Source organism: Myiozetetes cayanensis, unplaced genomic scaffold, assembly GCF_022539395.1.
Source record: "Myiozetetes cayanensis isolate MyiCay16 unplaced genomic scaffold, myiCay2020 scf3, whole genome shotgun sequence".
NCBI classification, from domain to species: Eukaryota; Metazoa; Chordata; class Aves; order Passeriformes; family Tyrannidae; genus Myiozetetes; species Myiozetetes cayanensis.
The window spans coordinates 26,931,479-26,951,287 of record NW_026087521.1 but is presented as its reverse complement, the minus strand read 5'-3'; the positions used below and the strand labels follow the sequence as shown (position 1 = coordinate 26,951,287).

The 19,809-nt window shown below is 36.2% G+C and overlaps 1 protein-coding gene across 4 annotated transcripts in view; it reads right to left on the bottom strand.

Moving 5' to 3' along the window:
• The window catches only part of DOCK4 (dedicator of cytokinesis 4), a 241,377-nt gene that overhangs the window by 41,353 nt on the left and 180,215 nt on the right, over positions 1-19,809 (bottom strand). For all 4 annotated transcript variants that reach the window (XM_050324050.1, XM_050324052.1, XM_050324051.1 and 1 more), the window contains exons 27-32: positions 14,987-15,081; positions 7,526-7,601; positions 5,879-5,979; positions 5,170-5,228; positions 2,891-3,039; positions 1,233-1,318 (exon numbers count right to left, since the gene is read on the bottom strand). In XM_050324050.1, coding sequence (XP_050180007.1) covers positions 1,233-1,318; positions 2,891-3,039; positions 5,170-5,228; positions 5,879-5,979; positions 7,526-7,601; positions 14,987-15,081 — 566 coding nt within the window. The remainder of the gene's footprint in view (positions 1-1,232; positions 1,319-2,890; positions 3,040-5,169; positions 5,229-5,878; positions 5,980-7,525; positions 7,602-14,986; positions 15,082-19,809) is intronic.

The window sequence follows — 19,809 nt, the reverse complement described above, 5'->3', positions numbered from 1 at the left end:
CAGATTTTAAGTTATTTCAGTGATAAGTTATTTCACTGATGTGTTTTGCACAAGAGAATGCATTTAGACTTTATTTTATAATTAAAGCTTTTTCCTTAATGACTTAATTTTGCAGCTAGAATACTGTTTTACTAAAATAATGAAATCAACATACCTTTTATTACCTTCACTCATATTATGAAAAAGTCATGAATAATTATGAGAAAGTTCTACTTCAGCATACTGTACTGTTGTTTGCCATTATTCACTCAATTTCATAATATTCTGCCTAATCTCTCTACCCACTTTTGCTTCTGTACATGTTAAATTTTTAGGAACTCTCTTTTTTTCAACTCAGTAAAATTATAGATTATAAGGTGTTTGCTATTCACAGACACCGAGACCTGAATGTTCTTTAAGCAAAGACAAGAAAGCCAAAAATAATACTTAAAGAAGAAGCAATGGTTAAGAAACCATATAAACAAAAAAAATCATGTATTTAATAGTGCTGAAGAAAACACAGCAGCTTAGAATCCTGAAGATGAAATACATCTCCTACTAAAATAAACACACCAGAAATAAGTGAAATCTTGCACTTTGGTGGAATTGAGTTCTAAAGAACAATAGAGACAGAGTTCAGTTAGTTATTTTGTACCTGTACTCTGTGACAATCATTTATTTCAGTCACTGGGATAACTCATGGGCAACTTCAGGGACTTCAACATTATCATTAGCTTTTTCTATTACATTGAAGTGACATGCCATTTGTTAAAATATACTAAAAACTAACCAGTAATGTATAAAAAAATCTTATCAGAATAAACAAAATTGTTTACAGCAAAGAAGAAATCAACAAGTGACATTACTGAGAGGAGTAAAAGTTTCTAGCAATAAATGCTTTTTGTTCAATTCTCATGCCCAGTTTTCAAAATGCTCTATCTAAGCTCTACCTGCACACTATGCAATTATGAAGCATTTCTTGCTTTTCTGATTTAAAATTAGTAGGTAATGTTCTGTGATATAACAGATTTAGCCTTTCCCAATTATAGCTGTATGCAAGAAGTACTGCCAGACTTTACAGATGCTATACAACACCATGTAATGTTTTATTCTTCAGATTTTAACAATAAAGAAAAAAAAGGAAAAAAATGAGATTCACAACTGTTTTTAGCATTACTTCTCTACAGTGACATCAGCATCTGATACAACCAACTGAACTCAAGGAATTAGTGTAAGATAAACACATTACTCACATACTGTTGAAGAGCTCTCGGTAGGTTTCGTCACCTTTACCTTCTGACATTAGGCTGTCCAGTTTGTCAATCAGCTTTGCTTCCACCTGCAACATATAAGTGTGGTGTAAACAGCTTCTTTTTCCTTTAATGAGATTAGAGAAAGTGGAGAGAAGATCTGGTTTTATGTAAGGGACTTTGCTAAATGCATATTTTAGGATTATTGGTCAATCATGTGATAAGTCACTTCATCTCTTTGAAGCTGTTATCATTCCCAAGGTTTGTGAGGCTTTCTTTTTTTTTTTCAGTGATTTTTTTTTTTTTGTGGGAGGGAGCTAATTTAAATTGAGCAACATGACTTTAAAACTACAGGCTGAGTAGCATTTGCTGCTGCTAAGGCAGCTATCTATTTATGGAGTCAGAGGAAAAGCACACAGCCCAAATAAATTGCCTGAATTCTCATCGCAGGGCTGTAAACACAAGCTATTTTTTTATATTTAAGCAAAAATATCATCTTTTCTGACCTGCACCCCATTCTTCATAAATTAATATTTATAAATGTCTGTACTGTTCAGAATACTTGGGAGCTCAGACTTACTTTCCCAACCCTCCTTATCTGCCAGTGTATTTGGTTAGAGATCAAACTTGCTAGATTTACATATTAGCTACCAAAGAATCTTACAGTAAATATCTGGTGGCTAATGACTCCCTCAATGAATATTTTTAAGTGTATCGATTATAAAAAAATATAGAGGTGATGATACACTGTGTGTTAATATTTCAAACCTCCTTTTTATCAATAATATATTAACCACCACAAATCTAGAGGAGAAACCAAGCTGTTGTCATGATATATTCTTAAGAGAATAAATCTAATACAATTTACACTTAAACCTAAGGTGAAAACATAGAGGAGCAGAACAAGAGGATTTTTTTACCTTCTCACTTCTTAGTAACATTCCTATGGTAATTTTTAAGGATAAACTTATATATTGAAAATTAAAAGCTACCTATCTACATTGCATGCACTCCTTCTTTCTTAATAGTTTGTTTTTTGTTTTAGATGCAGCTCCCACCCAAAGCGTTATGATTGCCTGGGAGTAATTAAAATACTTCTGCTTCCTTCATTTTGAAGCAGCAGGAAGGAGGGCACTGAAAAATGGTTTGAGGAAATCTGAAAGAACTGAGTGGGAGCTGCAGGAGCAGATGGCACACTTGGTCGTTCCTTCCAAGCCCATTAAGAAAGTGTTTGAGCAACAAGAATACTTGGATCCTTACAGAAGGACATTCCTCAGGAAGACTATCTGATCTTCTCTCATACTAACTGAAAGGGAAGCTAGGTGAATCCTATCTGACCATTAGTCTGTAATACTGTAAAGCAGAAGTGAAAAACCACCACAACTGCCCTGTTGAAAATAACTCAAGTTTTGTTCTTCACTTCAGTAGGCCATGGATTTTATCCCTCATCTTACATTACTAACATGATAGTATTAACTGGAGAATCTTACTAGTCCTGCAGAGAGTAGAAAGGCAAACCCTTGTAATCCCTCTCCAACAGGTATAGTTGTGATTACCTTCTCCACCCTGAACCACCAATGGAACTCCAGGTTCAAGTCCCCAGGACTCTCTGAAGTGCTTGAATTTCAGTTCTGTTTTAAAAACAGCTTCACACAAAGTACCTGTTTAAAGTTGCCACTTCGCCTTTGCTCCCAGTCCATCATGTCATGGAAAATGGGAATCATTACATTCCTCAGGTCTGGCTGAGGGATCAAGGTCACTTCCAGGAAGGGGCCAATCAATGCTGGAATAAAGTGAAGCTTGTGTTCCCCTAAAATGAAAATGAACATGAACTTGGATGTGGATTGAGTGTTCTGTGAATTATCAAGCAACGCAAATACTATCTGAAGAATGAAAAAATAGCACTCTAAATGTCTATAGTTTTTTTAAAATCTCATGCCCATTACAGCGAGGGCTATTTCTTAAGCCCAAAAAGTGAAAGCTTTTGGGCTTAGTGAAAGTAGACAATACAAGAATATAAGACCAAAATAATTTATCAGATTTTATTATGCAATACTGAGTTCAGAAGTGACAGTGGGTTAGCTGTATCCCAAGTTAGTCCTCCAGAAGGAGAACAAAGACAGACAAAGCACTCTCTGGGCATTTCATTTATATTTCACAGTAATGGTTTGGTTCCTAAGCTCTACATCCTTGTGTTTACTAAATGGTCAACTGTCTGATATTCTGTGCTCATCAAAAAGAGGCAAGTACTTTTTGATTTTTATCTACCTCTAATTTTGGGAGTATAGAAATGGAAATATGTGTTTCAAATGCAGGAAATGGAAGATATGACTCAGCTGTTCTCAAAACAAGTACTTTTAAAATCAGTGCTAAACATCTTCCGTTATCTCACCATGTTCTGCTTAACAGAAAACTAAGTTCTTATCAGAAAAGCTAGAAATGGCATACAGTAAAGACTGGCAATTCAGTTTCATTTTTCCACAAGTAAGATTTCTGATATCTTCAAAATAGAGTGATTATGAATCAGGATGCATTGATTTTCCAAGCTGGGAATTAATTTACATCCATTCTACCTCTTGATATTCCAGGGAGAGCTTGCTGCTCTGTTCAGTGTCTGTGTTTGTGCAAAGGAAAACAAGAATTCCCTTTTTTGGAAATATCCTAGGATGGATATCCATAAGAAAGCAAGGTGGCTGTACTAGGATCAAGGCTTTCAATGACTCTTACTGCTACAAGAACTGTAAAATGCTGACTAGCATAACACCAATCATAATAAATATCCTGACTATAGTATTTACTTGGACACATTACAGATAAGCTCCATACTGTACCCCACAAAACTCACCCCTATTGAAGGGTATCATTTGCCTGAATGTCATGTTTCTGTTCAGCAGAAAACAATGTGAGTGAACAGATGATGCATGCAGGTGCACATGCAGAAAGGAGATGGGACCCAGGAGTGGATCCTAAATATACCAGTTTAGAAATACCCATCATGTATCCATATAATTCAGAGGGATGCCTTAGAGTGAGTAAGCAATACTAAATACTGTAAATAGGTAAAATACGCTACATATCAAATGCTAACAAGATATCAATAAGCAAATATTTCTTATTTTGAACATGTCTCTCTAGCACAGGCTCATCAGAAAGACCACTTTTTAACAACTACATATCTTGCTGGGGAAAAGATTTATAGAATTGGGATGACAGTATCTCAGAAACCACAGATGATAGTTGCCATAGCTTTAATAAGCCCTTTAATGAAATGAGCTATTGAATAATTGAAATATAAAAATGATAAATATAGTGTCCAAATCTTCCACTCACTTTTGATTTTTTCCCAAACAACATTCAATTGCATTTCTCTGATGCTCATACTTACAAACAGTTTGCACAGTTACTGCTTAAAAATATAAAAATGCTCCTAAGTTTATATCCAAGCAAGTATTTTTTCTATGTTGTCCAATGTATCATTTATACATTAGTCACTGACTTGTTTACTCCTTTATATTTTAGTGCAACTAGGGCTTCAGAGAAGACTTGATGCAAATCCAGCATCTCAGGAGAGCTTCAGAAATAAGATAGATGTCTTTTCCTTAAATTGTTTGGCAACAGGACTAAAATTAAAAACATAAATATATTTCAAGGCATAATAATTCTGCCCAAAAAGAGTAGTACTTTCTTTCTTAATTTTCTCTGATGGTATTCTTTCAGTTCTCTGTGAAGAAATAGGGATAGTTCAGATACAGTACCAAGGCTTAGGAAGCTGAGTTTCACTATAAAGAAGATGACAAGCTTTTTCATAAACTTGAATCAAGACTTCATGTGAACATAATTATCAACAACTCCTCTATCACTGGGAATTGTGTTTAATAGGTGAGGAAATAATCATTGTTCTTCATTTTATGAGCTCCCAATGATGTGTTTAATTACTTACCTAAATTTTGCCACATACTGAAGATTTCACATCCCATTGTTACCCGCATGTCACCATATCTGCAATGTATTATAAAATGAAGGAAAACAGTGAAAGATAATTCAAGAAAATCAACCTCATATGCCATTCTGTGACATTGCTAAAAGAAATGTGTCAATTGTAGTCCATAAAAAAATACTTTAAAAGTGATGATTTCTTCCATTTTTTTCTCTTTTCATTGTACCTGGCTAAAAGCTGATTCCTAAACCCATGTTTATTTGAAATATTTTCAAAATGCTATGCTATACATCAGTAACACAGCTGTGAAGCAAAAGCTATTTTTTGCAGTGACATGTTTTAGTTGTCTCTATAAGAACAAATAGTTTTGCTCTAGCTTAACGAAATATGATTAATTCATACAGACAACAGTGCAGCGCCTGGCAGAAACACCTGAACAAGTGTGAGTTGACTTATGCGTGAACTGGCAATGAGTGCTGGCACTGCTACAACATGGCTGTTTTGCTCACAGTATCTGAATCAATTCAGGCACTGGCATGAAGGCTATCAGCTCTGAAGACCTACAGAAAGGGTGAGAACCAACTCTCATTCCAGTCAATGGACGTACTATTACATTACCTTTTTGGTGGGCCCTTTTGCAACCTCTCATGTCTTACATTTTGAAAAGTTTTTGGTCTATGACAATTTTCTAAAAGCTGACAGCAATACTTACTTCTCTAAAACCTTTTTCTTCTTGGAAGGTGTGAACATCTCCAGTTGCAGACATAACTGGTTTATAAAAATGACAGCAAGAAAAAAGTAGGAATCCCATATCTACAATAAATATATGGCATTTGGTTATTTCCTTTTCTCAGTACCACAATTTGTGATAATTCAAGATGCAAATTTTCAAATCATAACACTTGTTTTAGTGTCAACTAATAAATTACTCTAACTGGTTTTGACTAGATTTCTTCACATCCAAAACTGCTTTTCACCAACCCCAAAATGTTCAGCAGAAATGCATCTATTTTATATATCCCAAATCTCTTAAAGGTAAAGGTTTCAGAGTTACAGATTGGGGTTTTTCATCCCTTCAAGTCAGAAAACCATACCTTTTAAATTTGGTATATTTAAATATGAAACTACTATGATGTTAAGCCCAAAAACCAAAAAATTCTGACACCTCAAAACTATCACATAACAGAACTGACATTCTCTGTCCATCATATTTTATAATACTATTTGCAAGTCTCACTTGCCGCAGCCTTTACTGGACAAAACCAATGCGAGGTTTTCCTAACATATTGTAAATATAAAGGTGTTTTGTGCATATGCTTTATGAATTAGCAGTTGAATGTTCTAGTTAGGATTTAGAGACAAAATTAAAGTAAAATACTAATCATTATAACCCAATTGTAGATGCTCCATGATAGGAGGAAGAAAGAAGTGTAGGGGGTACCCTATTCCAGGCACTGCAGTTCTGCAGGCAGTAATAACATTGGTAAGCAAGTTTAAGCAACAGAGATGCCTTGTATACAGTCAGTTCTTTTATGGGCATGAGTCTCTGAACTTGTGGAACTTCATAAAGAACAGGGTTCCTCGTGGCCAGTTGTGTCAAATAGATAAATCTGCATTCCTGCCAATCTATCCAACATGAGTCTGGATTTTCAGAGTAGCATCCATAACCCCGCTGCAAGTCAACAGGAGCTCACTGTCTTCTCTAGGAAGGAAACTCTGTTCTTTTTACAATGCAGCAATTGGACTAATGTTTCTTGGTTGGGCAGAATATTCATTCAGGTTTCCATGGGAATGGGTCTTTACAGATACATTCCTAGATCTTCTCATCTGAATCCTAAAAGCATAATCCCTAATTCAGTTTATCATGGGTGCCATATCTCACTATATGAGGCACTCACTAACATCTTTAACTACATTCACCATGAAGTGTCATAATTTTCTAATTTTAATTATGCAACATGATAATTGTTCTTGAGAGAAATTACAGAATGCAAATCTACATTTTTGATAAATTTGCATTGATTAAAAATGAAATATTTTTCTTTCTGTAATAACACAAAAATTGTAGACAAATAACTAAATTTGGTTTAATGATCAAAACAATTGCTATGCAAAAATCCTGAATAAGTAGTCTAACATGGAGGCTGAAATAACAAAATGAAAAATAAGAAGAAACTAAAATACCTCACAGCACTCATGATTTTTAAGACAATTGTGTATTTAAGAAAAAACTTAATCTCTGAGCACTTGAAATTGCTGATTTAGTACATGTTTAAGCTGTTTAGATATTGGAGGTAAGTTAAATAACCACCAAGTCACAGGATGATGTAGCAGCTACCATATCTCTCATTTACTTTACCTTGTAATCAAAGTTTTCATTTAAGAAGTTTTTACGAAGGGCATCCGAAAGGTACAAGACTGTAGTAATGATCACACTGGGAAGAAAAGAATGGAAAATACAGGAGTTTTCAATAAGTAGAAATTAATATTTAATACTCAAAGCCAGACAATTTTCCAATAAAGAAACGACTTAGCATGTCTGACAGCATTAAATACCACATTTTCAACATAAACAAATATCTGATTACTAATAGCACCTATTGACAGAGAATATACACAGCAAGAAAAAGATAATCAAAGTGTGTTTTTGTGTGAAAACAGAATTCTATATAGAAGAATATAATTGATAAAGACAAATAATAAATTTTGTTCTGCAAATAATGCTGATATCAGACTTAATATACACTTTGTCCTAATAGCATCAATACATATAGTTGTATTTGCTTTCAGCTTTGTTTGTACTGAAAATGTGTGCATATAGATTATAAATATAAAGTATCTGGCAATCACCAGTACTCAGAATTCAATTTGTCCACAGCTCTAGGGACAGAGTCTTTTTAGTGGCAACAGATAAATGCAAAACTGTATGGGCTCTGAGAGAAAGATCTACTTCTAAAGATCTCTATGCTCTATGTTGTAAACAGTCATACATTGCCCTATATTGACACCTTCCTGAATTATAACAATCTATCTTAAATAAATATGTACAACCAAGATCCTTTAACAGTGCTTGACACCAGTGGCCAATGACAGCTTTGTTCATTGTAGCAACCGACTTTGGTAAGAAATGCACAGAAATAGAACATTCTTAAAGATTATTTCAATATACTTCATTTCAGTTATTCAACCCTTAAGCTAACCTCTGCAACACTCTTGTCTATCAACATATTTAGTCAAACCAAAAATCCATATAAAGCATTAAATTCTTTTTGAAAGTAGTCAGCAGTGAATGGTTATGTGGGAGAAAAAAAGATAAACACAGAATGATCTTTTTGTTATTATACTCATGCATTTTACAACAATCAACTGTTTAATAATCTTCTGAGAAAAAGGTTATAACTACACACTTCTTTTAATTACCATCTGTCTACTATTAATACATCTAGTTTGTCTTTGAACACAATTCTTGACCTGTATGCTGTTACAATGCTAAAATTTGTTTCCTTTTCCATACTTTGGACTTTTTTTCTTTTTTTCTTTTTTTTTTTTTTTTTTACTGTTTTTTGCAATGCATTCAGGAACAACAAAAAATTAATTACAGCAAAATATATATTTTAAGGCTATCATAGTTTTCATCTTCACAACACTGAAGAATTACATGTTAGCCAACCCACCTAGGAGATAAATTATATTTTTCTTCTGGCACTTTTTCACTGTTCACATTTATAAATAAAAAATGGTTATGTATAATTCAGGCATATTAGTAGTTCAAATGTTTGCTTCTGACTGTCTGCTTTAAAATTACTGTCCCTGCCAAACTTTACCTTCTGGTTTGGTGTGCCTGAACACCTGTAACAGCCAGTTCTGAGATTGTTTTTAGAACACTGCTGGAGTCTCAAGTTTCATTTGTTCCTATTCCATTGCTCAAGATTCATTTTCATACATATTATTTTCTCAATAATGGTAGCTTTTCTATCCAAGTAGTGTTCCATTTTTAGCACTCATCTGTATAGGTTACCCCACTTTTTCCCCTGTGGGGAGTTACAGCCTGTGTACAACCCTCACTGTTGCAACACGGAACACAAAGTAAAACATTAGCAAAATGCAGTACAGGCAAAACTAATAATCAAGGTATGGATAAGAGCCCTGTCATTCTTGCTGTTGTGTATGATTTAACTTACAGCCCATATGTTTCACAAAATGGAAATAGTTTGCATATTTCAGAAAGATGTTCTGATACAAAAGGCCAGTTCATCAGAACTATTGCTATATAAAGTTGTAACCTAAGTCCAAAATAATAAAACCCTGAAAAATTTTACTCAAGAGAAAATTCCACAAGATCCATAACCATCCTGCCAAGTTTACATTACAGAGTTCTATTTATGTCTGAGACAATTCCTTTCTTGCTACATTCCTTCCATGGCAGGTGAAACTGAAGAGACATTGTTACAAAAGGGTAAATAAAGTAGAACTCTTAAATGCAAGATTTAGAATATTTTTTGAAGAATTTTCCTGAGATAACAGAATAGTTGCAATGCAAGTATTTATTGCTATAGGGAATGTAGCTTGGATTTTATTTAATTGGTAAGCCAAAGCTACAATATGGATTAGTTGATAAAATGTGGATCTGTAATGTGAGAGTGTATATGTTGTAGAAAAAAACTTCAAAACATTGGACTGAACATAGAAAGATGAAGACATTGTTTTTGACTCACAATCTGTTATTCTGAATCTACAATAATCTAAAATCAGGTAGAACAAAAAATAAGCTAAGTTTGGGGTGCTCTTTCCTCTTTTCCTATCAATAATGTTAGTTCTATTAAAAAAAAAAAGCAAAAATGCATAAAGCAGAGACAGCAGCCAGAGGGAGAGCTGCCTAATCTGGTACAGTACTCGCATTCCAAGTTGCTTCCCAGCCAATTTCCAAACAACAACATTTATTTGAAATCCATTTGCATATCAAACTATAAACCACTGAGTTTGTGACAAGACTTGCTTTTTTTTCTCTTACCACCTGCCACATATTTGTTCAGAATCACTGACAGTTTTGCAGGAGAAAAACCTCTGCCTTTAGCTGCTAAATTATTCTGCCCTCATACGCAGGATGCTAACCTAAGGTCTGGTCAGACCACTGTTGATGGAATAGCTTTTTCACCAAATTTTCAGAGCAAACCTTTCTGCAAGTTGTTTCAAAAATCCAGAAGTTCAACAATTGTTTACTGCCTGGGCTGTGCTCTGGTAACAGGGCTTTTGGCTGGGCAGCCCATAGTAGAAAACTAAAGTTTTCCTTTTCCATGCTGATATGGGATAAATATATAATATGAGCTTCTCATTCCATCCTTTGCTAGACAGAAAGAGTCATCCAGAGCAGAATCTTCCTGAACACAGAGTTGTTTGAACAGAAAAAAGTTTCTTTCACATTTCATAAAGAAATGAAATAAATCTTGAGCCATGTGTAAGTGTATGTATCTATTGTTATGTGTTTATAAACTTATTCATACGTGCATACCTATGTATATGCATGCTTTTTATGACAGACTGAATGTCAGGTTCAGCTGTTAGCAACATTTTGTATTACATAAAAGCAAAAATTTTGTGAGCAACACTGTGTATTACATAAAAGCAAGAATTTTTGTTCATTGTAGGAGTCTCAGACTCCCACTCCATGGGAGCTAATAGGATTTTTCAAAGCAGCCATAATGATGAAACTAATGCTAATTTGATGCCTTCCTTTACTGTGTATTCAATTTCAGTTACTTTTTAAATATTAATAATAATGTATTTCATTCATTACTTAATTTGATAATTAAAAGGATTCTCTGCTTAAAGTTGCTATGTCCAATTCTCAGTATATACATTTGGAATTTTAGTATAAGCAATATACTATGTAAACCTTATTTTACAGATCAATTATTTTACTATTCATAAATCCATTTTGCATGCTTATAAAATTCAAGCTGAGGATTGGATGACCTAGCATCTCTACCATTCATCAAAATGCTGAAGGATATACATAGTTAATTACACGGAGATCTTGAAAATTAAAGCTTCTTGCATACCAAGAGCAGCAGCAAATTAGTTCTTTGTTCAATAATACATAGGCAGAGTATGTATAAATATCAAACCTTTGCTCAGCAAGAAATAGAAACTCCTTTGCTCTCCAACTGCCTTCTCAATTGATAATGACACATGACATACCTGGAGTTTAGCTGAGTATGCTAGATGCTCTCAAAAAGATGCCAGACAACTGAAGTATTCGACAAGTCATTGTTTTCCTACCCTTAGGGTAACTGAAGCAAATGACCATTACACGGTGATTTCCAATTGACAGGGACACTGCAAAGGCCTTCTCCAGAAACTTCAATTTCAGTCAGGCATATTTTATTATAAAATTTTTATTTCTCTCTGGTACTAGGCAACTGATTCAGACATCTTCCTATATCATATGGTGCTCCTTTGCAGTTACAAGTAGAAGCTTTGGTTAGAGGGTCAGCAAGCTAGCTTACTACCTACTTGATGCAGAGAGAAAGTCTACCCCTATAATGAAAGAAATTAAAATTATATTTCCCATAGTATACATAAAACCATATTTTGTCACTTAGTAGTAATATCCAGGTTAGAGATATCAGATAACCATAAGTAATGATTTTGCTTTGCTGCATGTATGCTGATTATCTCACAACAGATAGTACATGGTTATGAAGCTTTAAACAGAGTTACTTCTGTCTCATTATTTGACTGCTAGAAACTAATACACATTAAGGATTTTTTGCATGTTCTTCTCCTTCCATTACAGAACACAAATCAAAAAATCTATTTCTCTCCTTTGGTGCTAAGTCTACCTTTTTAAATGTTACTTTATTTCTCAAATTTTGGAAGTCAATTGGTACTTCAAAATGCTAGCCATTAATACTTTTTCATGTTGAGCGTCAGAACACTGAGGATTATAGATCATACATGTCTTCATGAAGCATCTTAATTTCTCAATAGTTAAAGATTTGCCTTCTTGAGCTCACAGTATCTCCTGCTTCGATTTTTTTTTATCCCAGACAGCATCCAAGTACCAGATGCTACAGAATTTCTGAAAACACTGCAATGAGAAAAAAACCCCAACAACCTAGAAACCAAGGGGCAGCAATATTTCTATATGGAAATATTGTATACTGTAAAAATTATGGCATTGTAGACACCTAAAAATCTTGCAGGTAAGTGCAGTTCTGCATATACAAATAAGACAAAAAATAATAATTTCTCCTCCCCCGCTCCTGGGAAAAGCTTATTACCTGATCATATCCCTGCTAAGACTCATTTCTTCCCTAGGCTCAGACAGGCTAAATCTCTCTTCCTGTAAATACCAGACAGTTTGAATTTTTATACCACTCTAGGGACAGGAAGGAGAAAAGTCAGTGCTGCTGGTGATGTGACTGCAGCAATGGGTGAAGCTCTCAAGACAATCACTGCCTGCAGGTTAGCTACAGTCTCTCTGCTGTAAGGCCACGCAGGTGAGAAGGCAGCCATCAGGCATGGGAAACATGACAATTGTTTTACTCCTGAGAAGCAGGAGTTAGAAAAGACCCAGACTATTAATGGATTAGCTAGCTCTTTCTTCTAGACATGAATGGAGCAAGGAGTTCAGGAAGTTTTGCTTACAGTCTTGAAGAGTCTAAGATCATTGGAAGTGAAGCAAGTGAAGGTCAGGAACAACAGCTCGCAGTCATTTCTCTCTGTGGGGCAGGCAGCACCCTAATTTTGCATCCTGCCTCTAGGCTCTTTCCTTTGCACTTAAAGATTCTGTGCTGGGACAATTCTAGCAAAGCTACTATTCTGACTCTGGGCTTCTGAACACCTTGAGGAAGCTGAAGGAAGGCAGCCACTGTCATTGCAGTGGGGGACACGAGTTAAACGATGAAGCTCCCACTCAGAAACAGCTCTGGAAAAACTAGTGCTCCTCAGCTGAGGAAAGAACAGAAGTGGGTTTTCCTTTCTGCTGCCTCAAAAAGGAACAGAAAAGGAATATAGGAATACTAAGGCTTCAGTTTTTACTACACATTAAAGTACACCTGGTCAACCCCTTGTTTTGTAGCAAACCAGCACTTTCTCCACAAAGGAATGAATGCCTAGCAAAGCAATCATTGGAAGCTGAATTGGTAAAGATATGCTTACATCCCACTTGCTGGCAGTAGTGCTTATGCAACTGTGTGTTACCAGGATCAGTTAGCTGATCTGGTTAGCTTCTTGTGGCCAATTCCCAACAGCAGTTATTGACAGCTTCTGCTTATCTTCCTTGTCTGACAGAATTGGACATAGACCTTGTCTAGATGGTCAGAAACAATATAACATGGATTCATAAAAGATGTGTGATAGTAACTAAAATATTGGTGAAGACAAATACTCATTTTGCAGAACTTGGTATTATCATCTGTACCATATCTGAAGATTACTACCCAAGAAACATGTGCCAAGGTCGTTCCTAAATCTTAGTTCTGTACATGTCAGCTGTTGCAAAGCTATCTGCCAAGCCAGCTGTTTCTGGAATATATAACAATTTCTTACATTATATATTTAGTCTAAAAGTTCCTATGCTTTTTCCCTCTTTCCCGTGTTTCACAATTTATTTCTTAAGCACGATAACCAGATGCAGGCTGGTATCAGTCATATCTTATTTAATACCATACACAGAAACAATTATCATATCAATTCTTTAATTTGTAATTTTTTTCCCCTGGAATTTGAATTTTGCAAGATTAGCAACACAAAGTGAAGTAATAGAAGTTAACAAAAAAAATTTTTTTTTCAAGTCATGGCAAAGTTTGGACAAATACTGTTTTGCTTGCATATCGACACACACACATAACAAATATAGATCATGAACACAAGTGTCAAATTTAATTGTACCAATAATATTGCTACTAGTAGTCAGTAGAGCACCATGAATTTAAATTCTCCTTGGAGCCAGCAGGCACAACGCAGAATAAAACCCAATTTCAATCGGGCATTGCAATATGTATCATAAAAGTTTAAGTCAATACTACATTTTGGATTCCTAGGTCTGCCCAACACAACCTCCCTCCTCTGCTGACATTGATGTTTCTATAATTGTGTTGACTGTTCAGCTGGCTTACCTGATCTAAACCTAAGACTGCAAAAAAGGATAGTGGTGATATAGGTGAAGTAAAAGTCAATAGTTTCAGATTCATTGTAATTGCTTCTTAGAAATGCTGGGAACCTGTTTCTCTAAAAATAGGCCCGATGGAGAAAGAATGGCTGAAAGGCAGGTTATATCTGAAAGTCTTAATAGGCAATGCTTAGAGCTCTATATGAATGTTGTCTGTGCTGTACCTTATTTCTTGATTTGTGTTTTTTAATTTGTGACTTTTCTGACAAACACTAAATGAACAAACACGCAAAAACATCATTAATGATATTACAGCTGATAATTTCTTCTTGAGAGCAAACAGATCTTTACCAGCTCAGCATTTCAATAAACAGATTTGAAATGAAGTTCTGTTGAGACTTGTCATTTGCTACTTGGAAAACAAAGCTGTTGATGCTTAGCAGCTTCATTCTGTAAAAGTGTTTCTGAATTTCCAGTTATATGTGCTTATTAAAATTCAGAACAGAAAGAGGTACAGATTAAATTATAAAAATTTGTAGTGTAAAAGAAGTCCAGAGATTTCAAATCTTAAATTAAAAAAAGAAAAATCACAGACAGCATTATAAAAGATATATTGAATTTTTATTACAAACATCATATAACTTTATTTTTACCATGATCTGTGCATACTACCCATATTTTTTATTAACATTAAAAATGCCTTACTTGTTTGCAACCAAACGCATCACTGTCCAGTCTTTTGGAAACATCTCTGGTCGTATTAGGATGCGAAATACTGTGAAAATCTGCAGCAGGAAATCCTTTAGAAGGAAAAGAAGCAGTCATATATCTTTGCTGCTTTAAAAAAGAGTGGTGAGCTTTAAAAATATTTTAATCAGAGAAAAAAAACAATCATTATATAAATAGCAGAATTGCATTAATTCATTTATTTTCAACATAGATACACATCTGAATGTTTTTCTTTTCTTTTTTTCCCCCAAGAAAGCTTCAAATAGTGATTTAATCCATTCTTCTTAAAAGGAGGAAAATAATACAATGTACCATTTGATTGACAGCAATGTATAAGATAAATGTCAAAGATCCATTTGGTTTCCACCCATACACTTCCACAAACGCGATCTCGAGAACAATTTGCAAATCAAAAAAGCACTTTATAAACACCAGAGAGTTCAGAATATCTCCTTAATCATGCCAGTTTTTCATCACTTTCAGGATTTATTCTAAAAGTGGCATTATTTGGTGGGAAAGAGAGAGAGTATAAGGACAATTTTATCACTGAGTTGGCAAAGATCAGTGACTCCAATAGTGATGCCCAAACCTCATAACTGGTATCCTAGCTGGTTGGCTGTGTGCAGGTCACCTAACTATTCTGCCTCATTTGCTAAATCTATAAAAACAGTCAACATGTGAGCTACTTCGAATGTAGAAAGCACTACTTGAAAGCTTTTAGCATTATCATCTCCTATGTCATTTAACTCACTAATAAATAAAAAGCCTGGAGCCCCTGGTGGTCTAGTGGTTAAGGGCGCGGCACTGTCACCGCGGAAGCCCCGGTTGGATTCCCGGTCAGGGCCACTCCCGGGCAGGTGGGGCTCGTTAGCCCTTAAAAAGGCAACCCATCTACGTCCTGAGGACCTCGCTGCCACCGTCCAAGCTCGCTTGGCCCCAGCAGATGAACCTTAGGATTAAAGGGTGGGCTCAGTTCCGCGCACACTGTGTCTCACCTAAAAAATCCAATGCGCAGGCTGGAAGGTGTAAAGACCTTCCCCGGATCTTCACTCGTGAAGACTGGCCAAAAAAAATAAAAAGCCTATTCCTCTCAGCATGTTTTTCTTCAGTTTTTCCTTTCAGAAATAAAACTAACAACAAGTAATTCTAATGGGCCATCTTGATTCTGTATAGTACTGCCAGTATTCTTTTAGTAAGAAAATGGAGCTTTTGACAACACAGAGAGCATATGGCAAGTGATATAAACACGCCTAACAAAATCAGTGCAGCACCTGACCTTGAAATGTTTGCTATTGATTCTGCCCACAATACTTGTAGAGAGTTAGCCTGAAACACAGATGAGATGAAGATACAGTCAAAGAATACCAAATAATTTTGAACACCAAAATATATTCTCAAGTGCATTTATCCAAGTGTATTTGACAGGCATTGCACAACAGATGTCTTTCAGTAGAGAATCACTGCAAAGGGGGACAAATGCAGGCGTTGGGAAAGGCAGATGAGATCCCCACACCCACCCACCAGAGAAGATTACATAACAGAGACAACCTGTTTTCTGAGCACGTTGCCAAAAAATTATCTGTATTAAAGAGTATAAACAATACTTATTGCAGATAACATACAGTTTGAATGCAAGTGACCAGCTTTACAGATTAACAAGTATCTCTACAAGTAACACATTTATTCCAGACCATTTTTCTATAAGTTTGTATCTTGTACTTAAATATCAACCCTGCTGCTTGCCTTTTTGTTTGTTTGTTTGTTATTAGAGGTAAATTCCCTTTCTTGCAGCTCTGTGCCATAATCCCAACAATATGGCAATGCCTTGAATATTTGCTGCATGTCATCTCACAATAACATACCAAATTATTCCATATTCCATTTTTATCTTGTCTGTTGTCCAGACACAATATATGTTGTTGCTGCTGTTAGAGATCTAACTAACTGACTGCTGAACTGAAGAAGCCAAATGGCTGTTGTTGGGAAACTGTGCAGTGATTTGAAGACTTAAACCCAAGGGTTCTGTGAGGTGTAAACCTAGTGCCTTTGAGAGTAACGGGCCACAGCTGAAATTTGGTAGCTTCTTCAAAAGTCATTAAGAGAATGACAGACTGAGTGGAAGATCATATGCACTTCATTTCTCTAGGTAACTAGGCTAAAACCAGAATATATCTTTTATTTCAAGCAAATTTTAAAACATGGAAAATGCAGACACTAGCATTAAATTTTGAATCATTAACATCAGGCTAATTATTTCTAATATTAACAGAAAAAATAGAAAATTGTGTCATCAATTTAATGATTAGTGATAGTAGATGCAAAATGTAGATTTAGTAACAGATTTTAACATTTAAAAAACATTTTTTCCATCATCATAAATGAACTAACATTTGGTTGGTTGAGTACAGATATAATTAATGTCTCATATGCCTTCTATCTTAAGAGACAACAAGGAAGTAATTTTGTCTTTTTACATACTCTAAATACCATCTCTCAATATTCCTATGTAGTTCTATTACTATCAATAAGATAGTAATAGATAGTAGTATAAGCTTTAGTAGTATCTCACACTACTTAAACACCTTCACACCTGAAGGACAGAATGCCATCCAGAGGGACCTGGACAAACCTAAGAAGTGGCCCCATGGGAATCTCATAAAGTTTAACAAGACCAAGTGCAAGGTGATGCACGTGGGTTGGGGCAACCCCTGGTATCAATAGAGGTTGGGGGATAAGCAGTCCTGCCAAAAACGACTTGGGGGTCATGGTGGATGAGAGGCTGGACATGGCCCAGCAAGGTGCACTGGCAGTCCGGAAAACCAGTCGTGTCCTGGGTTGCATCAAAAGCAGTGTGGCCAGCAGGTCAAGGAAAAGGGATTCTGCTCATTTACTCCACTCTGGTGAGACCACACCTAGAGTACTGCATCCAGCTCTGGAGTCTCCAGCACACTGACTTGTTGGAACAAGTCCAGAGGAGGCCACAAAGATGATTAGAGAAATAGAGTACCTCTCCTACAAGGAAAGGTGGAGAGAATTTGGCTTGTTGAGCCTGGAAAAGAGAAGGCTTCAGAGCGACCTAATTGCAGCCTTTCAGTACCTGAAGGGAGCCTATAAGAGAGATGGAGAGAGTCTATTTACAAGGACATGTAGCAACAGGACAAGGGTGAATGGCTTCATAGTGAGAGTAGGTTTAGGTTAGATATTAGGAAAACATTCTTTACTGTGAGGGTGGTGAGGCACTGGAATAGGTTGCCTAGAGAAGTTGTGGATGCCCCATCCCCGGAAGCATTCAAGGCCAGGCTGGATGGAGCTTTGAGCAACCTGGCCTAGTGGATGGTGTCTCTGCTCATAGCAAGGGTGTAGGAACTAGGTGATCTTTAAGGTTCCTTCCAACCTAAGCCATTCTATGATTCTATGATTAAATAATATCATAATACCACAGTTTGGTTTTCCTTGAGCAGTAATGTTAGCTCAATGAAATTTTCAACCAGCATTTAAGTGAGAAGCATGGCCTTCTGGAAGACTGAAAACCATCTATTAATTTAACAAAAATGGCTTTGGATTTTCCTGCGTATTTCCCTGTATGTATGTAAAATACTCGGTAAAGCAGGTCAGACTCTTCACTATATTTCTCAGGGTACGTCTATATAGTATTTTAATTTGAGTCAACAGTCCACTTTGAAGCCATTGACCATCCATTGATTTGCTTCACACTGCAGAGGTACTAGGTTACTTGGTAACAAGATTTTGTAGAGCATCCAGAATGCCAAAGTGCCAGCAAGAAAGAGCATTGTTTGACAGTGAGCTGTCACTGCCTGGGCAACTCATCCACCCTGTGGCCAACTCCTTTCCCAGATCTTCTTTCCTTCACCGCTGTGGTGGTTCTCCCCCAGCTGGCCTGGGGGATTCGGGAAGAGTTAAAGCTAGTAGGAACCTTTGTTCAGGGGAGAATTACGCCCGGACCTGGAAATTGTAACAATATGGTTTTCCAGTAAAATGTGCTGAGCACAGCAAAATGTGTTTCGTGACATGCGCAGTAAGCAGAGTTATATAACACCGTTAGTGGCCAATGGAAGAATATTTATGTATGTGGGAACCAGTGGAGAGTTGACATGTGTAGCCTAAAAAGTGTATAAAAGTAGCAGACATCATGTAATAAAGTGTTCCAGCCTCTGGATCCATAAGGGTTTCGTGTCGTGTCCCGCCTCTACCCGCGACACACCGCTTTCTTAATCTACACCAGAAGCCATCTAAATACTTGTTTTAGAACTACCCCTCTGCCCCAGCACTCACCCTTTCCGTACATGAGTGGATGTCCCTGCACAGAAGTGGAAAGATGGTGGTTAGAAATGAGCTTCTCCACCACAAGCATTCCCCATGCCTACAGAACTCTGTCACAGACTGTGTCCCAGGGACCATTGGAGAACAGTGGAATAAACTGCACTTGGTGTTAGGGCTCGACACCCACCTTTACCCTGCTAAGGCTCTTTTAGGTGGAAGAGAGGGATCAGAGAACTCGTAAGACTTATACCCATACCTACAGAATATTATATTTTCCTTCATCAGATCTCTGCATCTATTCCGCCACATTATATAGGGTACATTGCTAATAAATAAAAACTAGGCTTTCTGGCAGGTGCTTATCTGTTTTGTTTTCTTTTAATCTATTAATTAAAAACCTCCACACATATCGATCAAAGCCACCTTGCTGTGGTCAAAGCTGCACTGTGCTAACATATATTGGGTTTTGCATTCACTTTCCCACTTTCTCCTCCTATTTATAACTTTCACTGTTACCT